Raw genomic sequence first — 7,135 nt, forward strand, 5'->3', positions numbered from 1 at the left:
TCGATTTTATATAAAAAATAAATTTACCTCTGCTTGATAAATGAAGCATGAAATAGAAAAAATGCATTCCTTGTTCTAGAAAACTTCGACTCGAGCAATGGCAGGACCAAAAACATTAACAATCTCGTGGCTCAAGTACAAACATTCGCAATTTTGAGGACCCAAACTGGATTTAACAGTTGAACAAACGAAGAGCCTGTTTCGACTGTCAAGAACGAAAAATGGGAAACCAAAAATCCAAGGGAAGAAGACTCAAAACAGACCATAATAGAGAGAATACAAAGAGTCAGAAATCTCGTGTGGACAGTGCCGCTCATTGCACCGATGGTGCTGCGTTCGCACCAACACTCTCATCATTCTCTTTCATTCCTTTCAAGCTTTGAACAAATGTATTTACATCCAGCGAAAACAAAGATCGAAATACCGAAGCTTGATGTATATATAGATATCTATCTATCTATTTAAAGACAAATCGTAAAGAAAAGAAAAAGCTTTTCATCCAAGTTCGTTACTTCCTCCGTCCGCTGCTGCAAACAGCTCGGTGGAGAGTTCTTTATAGCTGGTTGTGTGTAGCCCTAATTAGCACAGAATCCTAAAACGATGTCGTTTCAATTGGTGAAGTGTACAAAGCTTGGGCCCAAATATCCAAGCCCATTCAAACCCAGGGGAGCCCTCAGTTTGTAATAAAAAACACAAGGTGGGGGTCAAAATTAAAATGTAGAAAAAACGGTGGTTTTATGTAAATTCAGTAATTTAAACATGCTATAAAAACGGCAGCTAGGGTTTTAGTCATCCTCTGTTAAGGGAGTGCAAGCAGCCAGCCGCAGCAGCAGCCGCAGGAGTCTCCCAACCAAGGTCACCTCTCTGTTCAAACCATTTATCTTCATCTCCTTCATCCTCTCTTTAGTTTCATGTTTCATCATTTCTTTGGTTACTTGGATAGAAAATAGAGAAAAGTAGGAGCAAAACTAGCCTGTTTTCTTAGCTTTTTGGTAAGAAAATGAATTGGTGCTACTCTGAAAGTGTTTTCAATCGTTTTCTTTTACTTTTAGATAATGAACTCTCTTTGTTTTGTCTCTTTTCGTTCTAAGTTATGTTTATAGATCCAAAAAAAAAAGCCATTGGTTTGGTTATAGATTATTAAATTGTTGTTATGTTTCTTTTGATGGTGAAGGAGGGGAAGAATGTCTCACAGGAAGTTTGAGCACCCAAGGCACGGTTCCCTTGGATTTCTTCCAAGGAAGCGAGCTGCTCGTCACAGAGGAAAAGGTATTCTCTTCCATTTTTGTTAATTTGGTAATATTTGTGTATTTCCCTGTAGCATTTAGTTGTAGAAATTCTATTATCGTATGTATTAAGGTAAAAAAAAGTACTGGAAAATGGAGTATTTAAATCACTTAAAATATAGTATTTACTGTTTGGAAATAAAAATATTTTGGGTTTTATCTGATGATGCTCTTTTGGGTGGTGCAGTGAAGGCATTCCCAAAGGATGACCCGACAAAACCTTGCAAGCTCACTGCCTTTTTGGGGTACAAGGCTGGTATGACACACATTGTCAGAGAGGTTGAAAAGCCTGGATCTAGTAAGTTGATTTTGATCAAGTAACTCCCAAATTATTTTAATTGTTAATATGTAGATATATTTTTTTTCCAGCCTTGTAAACTGTGACCTGAAGATGTGTTTAGCTTTTCTTATTGTATTACATTATCAACTGCTTTATAGCTCTCAAAATTTTACAGGAGTTATGAGCTAATTTGTATTCTTTGTTTTTATATAGAGCTTCACAAAAAGGAGACATGTGAAGCTGTGACAATCATTGAAACCCCTCCTATGGTGATTGTTGGGGTTGTTGGATACGTGAAGACACCACGTGGCCTTCGCACCTTGAACACCGTCTGGGCTCAGCATTTGAGTGAGGAGGTCAAACGTAGGTTCTACAAGCACTGGTGCAAGTCAAAGAAGAAGGCTTTCACCAAATACTCGAAGCAGTATGAGAGTGATGAAGGGAAGAAGAGTATCCAGGCTCAGCTGGAGAAGATGAAGAAATATGCCACTGTTATTAGGATCTTGGCCCACACTCAGGTAATAGCAATATTTGATTTCAGATCACAGTTTCAGGTTAGTTAAATTTCATTATTTAAACTTGTTTCAAGGTGGCTAATTTTTCTTACTAATTGTGTTACAGATTAGGAAAATGAAAGGATTGAAACAGAAGAAGGCACACCTGATGGAGATCCAAGTCAATGGTGGAACTGTTGCTGACAAGGTGGACTTTGCTTACAAGTTCTTTGAGAAGCAAGTCCCCATTGATGCTGTTTTCCAGAAGGATGAAATGATTGATATCATCGGTGTCACAAAGGGTAAAGGTTATGAAGGTGTTGTCACTCGTTGGGGTGTCACACGTCTGCCCCGTAAGACCCACAGAGGTCTACGTAAGGTTGCTTGTATTGGTGCCTGGCATCCTGCTAGAGTCTCCTTTACAGTTGCCAGGGCTGGTCAGAATGGATACCACCACCGTACTGAGATGAACAAGAAGGTTTACAGGGTTGGCAAAGTTGGTGATGAGACCCACTCTGCCATAACTGACTATGACAGGTCAGTACATTTGTCGAATTAATTGTAAATCCCTAGAATATACCTAAATACTACTTCAGATTAGAGGTTTTGAAGGTCTTGTAAGGATATTTCCAATGGTTTGTGTTTGATTTTGCTTGATATCATTTGTGAATGTGTTCTGACATGGGTGTTTAATCAGGACTGAGAAAGATATAACTCCTATGGGTGGCTTCCCTCACTATGGTGTTGTGAAGAGTGATTATTTGATGATCAAAGGATGCTGTGTTGGACCTAAGAAGAGGGTGGTTACACTTCGCCAGTCTCTGATTAACCAGACATCTCGTGTGGCTTTGGAGGAGATCAAACTAAAGTTCATCGATACCTCCTCAAAATTTGGGCATGGTCGTTTCCAGACAACACAGGAGAAACAGAAATTCTATGGTCGCCTCAAGGCATAAATATGCAAAGTGGTCAGGAATTTTGGGCTATCATATATTTAGGTTTTGTTCTTTCCCAATCGTAGTTTATCTTATTCTCTATTCCTTTTGAAATGGAACAGTTTGATTTCTTTTGTTTTCCCAATTTGTGTTTGAATGTTTGAACTGCTGAGGATTTGGAACAGTTTTTGCATAATATATTGTTCCTGAGTCTTAAATTAATTTTACCAATTTTGTACTTTTATTTATTTTCTTTTACTGTGATTAAAATTTTTTGTTTGTTAAATTTTAGTGCTGAATATGAGTTTTGTTGATGGAGTAATAGTATGTTTGAGACCAAACATTTTGGTTTATGAAGGTAAAGATCAAACAGTTGTATGCAACAATCAATGAAGTCTGTTCCTTTGAATTCTAGTACTAGACGGAATTTGAATTGTTCAGCTGTGTATATATAATCTTCTGTCTTCATATATTCTTGTACTAAACATTCTTGCTGGTTAAGCGGCATCATGATGCTTACATTGTATGTACAGTGATTGGATGCTTCCTGAGACCAGCGAAATTAAAGCTAAAATCAGTCATCTGACCAAGTGGATTATCTTATCTTGAATCTTGCTTTGTCTCCGACTGATACATTTAAAAATCCATCAGAATCTAATTCTTTGTTCTGGTATGTCTAAGCAATGATATTTCTCAGGATTTAGTTCCATATCTTGTTTGACAACTTGATTTAGTGTTCAACAATGTTGCAAATCTTTTTTATTGAAATCAAACATCTTTTTTGTTTTTCAACTTAGAAGGAATTTGACATGTGTCACAATAAAAAATGTTAAGCTAATTTGCAAAAATCAAGAGTGGATTTTGCAAGCGATTTCTAGGTCGGGCGATTATAGATTTTTGGTGGGGTGCCCACTAATAGTGTATGGAAGTATTGTGTATTATAGTTTAAATTTAGGTTCGTTTTCTATGTGCTGACAGAACATAAGCACATAGACAATAGATCATTGCAAGATTGATCGAATGTTTGTGATTCTGGTTTTTGGTTTTATAACTTGTCTTGTGTTGTAGGATGAGGTAGTAATTTGAAACAAATTCCTATAATTTGTCTTGTTTAGCCTCTAGGTATTATGTAAGTCTCAATTTACAGTATCTTTAAGAATGTTCTTCACTCCATAGGAGCAGCTGAACGGCATGAAATCTGTGAACTGGAATTTGAAGTTTGCCTATAATATCTCCTGTCCTTTCCCTTCAAATCTAGTAAATAACGGCACTCCAAGCAATACACAAAATAACAGAAATTAAGGCCTCCTCCTTAGGTCTGCTCGCTGTTCTTTTGTAGCCTTCATTCTAATCAGCAGTCTCTTTGTGAATGTTAAATGAGTGCAGGGCCCGTTGCCAAATGTGCTTGGAATAATCACGGATGAATAAATGGTCTCTAGTCTCCACCTCATGTCGACAAAGCATACATTTCCCTGCCATAGAGATCCCCCAAGAAAGCAATCTGTCTTTAGTTGGGAGTCTAAGGAACAGCCATTCAAGTTATCAAGTCATGCTTAGGAATATAAAATTGGAACCGGACAAGTCTATGCAATTCAGCCTACAACTGCTTATGCCTCATTTCATTCCAGACATAGGTAGTAGAGTAGCCAGCATCAAAAGCAATCCAGATTCCAGACCTCTGTTCTATCCTTCTATTGTACGAATCAACAAGCAACCACTCTTAGCTGAAGCAGTATTGTCCAGCTCCAACGACACCCTTGAGGAATAAGAATCTACCATAGATTTTTTTCCTGAGCTCATAAGCCTGAATCCAAGCGATCTATACTGCACTAGCCTGAGTGAAGACAGACTAGACTGGAGGTGTTTTAGAATACATGCTTGGTTTCAGGAGAAAGACCCTTCGGGCCAAGTCCCTCTTTAGAGTTAGGATGGCAAATAGATTGCCAGCTTGCTCGAGCTGCTTTAGTTGAATTCTCTTTTCCTTTTCAGAACAAACTAGTGCATGGCTGAGTGACCTTTTTAATAACTCAGTGTGGAATAATAAAAATGCCCGCGCTAAAAATTCTGTAAACTGAATAGAACAGACTCAATGAATTGCATTCTACCTGCAAATGAAAGGTGCTTGGCTGCCCAGCAGTTGATCCTCCCCTGAGACTTTCTTGTTATAAGAGGAACACCTAGATATCTAGTAGGTAGGTAAAGTAAACGGTTATTTCGGTTAATTCGATTGTGGATATTTAATAACCGAACTCATATTTAAAAATAATTGAAATCGAATCAAATTTCACAAATAACCGAATTAACTGAAATTGAATTAATTTCGTTAGTTCGGTTTGGTTTTTTTTTTTTTTTTTATAATTGAGGGAGGGGGGGATTCAAACTCTACTCTTTAGGTAGGGAGATTATGCATCAACCAATGAGACAAATGCTCGGGTGCGTTAGTTTGGTTTGGTTACCAAAAATTGAACTTGAAAATTTTTTTGTTTTATATATATTTATGTTGCATTTTTTATAAATCAATATTACAAAATATTAAAAATGATGATAAACAATTAGAATAAATAAGGTTGATACTCATACAAACAATAAATAATTAAAAAGTATAGATAAAAACAATAACAAATAGTTTATGATTTATTTCTCATGCGAAAACCCTATTATACCTTTATTCAAGTTCGGTTAGGAAAATTCCTAACCAAAATCGAACCGAATTAACTCTAATAATTGAACTACTCGAAGAATTGAACTAACTGAATAAAAAAAAAATCAAACTCACTTTTGTTCGGTTCAGTTTTTTGATTCAGTTTGCATTTGCACACCCTCACTAGCAATTAAAGTTTAACGGCCATTAAATATGATGATGTCAGTATTGACGTGACGATGTGAGGTAACAACATGCTGACGTGGTAGTGCCATGTCAGCATGTTAGAGTCTTGCCAAGAGACTAACACGTCACTTTCTTCTTCTCCAAAATATGATATGCTTTTGCTAAAGGTCGAACCTAGAATCTTTAGTAAGAATATTAAACTCTTTACCATCATGCCTAAACTTTTATTTTTATTAATTTGTACTTTTGTTTTTTTTTTCTCTAAAACTACATCATTTTTGAGCCTTTTTACACTTTCCAAATCCCTAGCTATAAAAGCATATATTTCTCAGTTTTTCCTTTCCTTCTCTCTTTCCACCTATTTTTTCTCTCTCTTATAATTAGAGTTTTATAGCTAGGGCTTTGGGTAGTGTAAGAAGGTTTCAAAACGAAGTAGTTTTAGGAAAAAAATAAAAAAGAAAAAAAATAAAAATAGAAATTAGTAAAAGTAAAGCTTTAGGTATGATGATAAGAAGTTTAATGTTCTTGTTAGAGGTCTTGGTTTTGAACTTTAGCAAGAGCATATCACATTTTTTAGAAAAAGAGAGTGATGTGTCAATTTCTTAGCATGCCACGTGGCAATCTCTTAACATGCAATTTGGTAGTCTATTAACATGCCATGTGGCTCCAACTTAGCAACTTGAGCCTTAATGCTAATGTAGCAGTGCCACGTCAACACATCGTCAACCCACATTGCCACGTCAGTACTGACATCATCATATTTAATGGCCGTTAAGGGAAAGCATTAAATTGGAGTAATTTTTAAAATCGAAGGATTTAATTGCTTCAAATTAGAATAAAGGGACTAAATTGAATAAAACACATGGATACAGTGCCACGTCAGCACATTGTTATCCCACATCGCCATGTCAGCACTAACATCATCATATTTAATGGCTAAATTGGATGTCGTTAAAGGAAGACACTAAATTGGAGCAATTTTTAAAATCAAAAAATTAAATTGCTTTAAATTGAAACAACAAGACTAAAGTGAACAAAATATATGGACACAGGAACCTCTCAAGTATTTTGACTATAGAATAATTCACTCTTAGAACAATTGAGCTAGACAACAAAGAAGCCATAAAACAACTATAATTTATTATAGGAGCATAATTTGACCGTAGATTAATATTTTTGCATTTTGGGTGATAAGAGCAAACCTTATGGAGAGTAGCTAAATCGAATAGCCTAGAAAGTATATTCATGACAAGAAACCAACCCATCCACCATTAATTGATAAAGAAAACAAAATAGTAAGGCAACCTTTTATC

At 36.1% G+C, this 7,135-nt stretch overlaps 1 protein-coding gene across 1 annotated transcript; it reads left to right on the forward strand.

Annotated features, from left to right (window-relative positions):
- The first annotated feature begins 722 nt into the window (after positions 1–722).
- On the forward strand, positions 723–3,217 carry LOC18592651 (ribosomal protein 1). The gene is made up of 6 exons (XM_018126143.2): positions 723–855; positions 1,175–1,269; positions 1,474–1,584; positions 1,780–2,084; positions 2,188–2,597; positions 2,758–3,217. Exons 2-6 carry the CDS (start codon positions 1,185–1,187, stop codon positions 3,014–3,016), a joined length of 1,170 nt encoding a protein of 389 aa, XP_017981632.2. The 5' UTR covers positions 723–855; positions 1,175–1,184; the 3' UTR covers positions 3,017–3,217.
- Positions 3,218–7,135: the final 3,918 nt, after the last annotated feature.

Source organism: Theobroma cacao, chromosome 8, assembly GCF_053813885.1.
Source record: "Theobroma cacao isolate CCN51 chromosome 8, ASM5381388v1, whole genome shotgun sequence".
Lineage (NCBI taxonomy): Eukaryota > Viridiplantae > Streptophyta > Magnoliopsida > Malvales > Malvaceae > Theobroma > Theobroma cacao.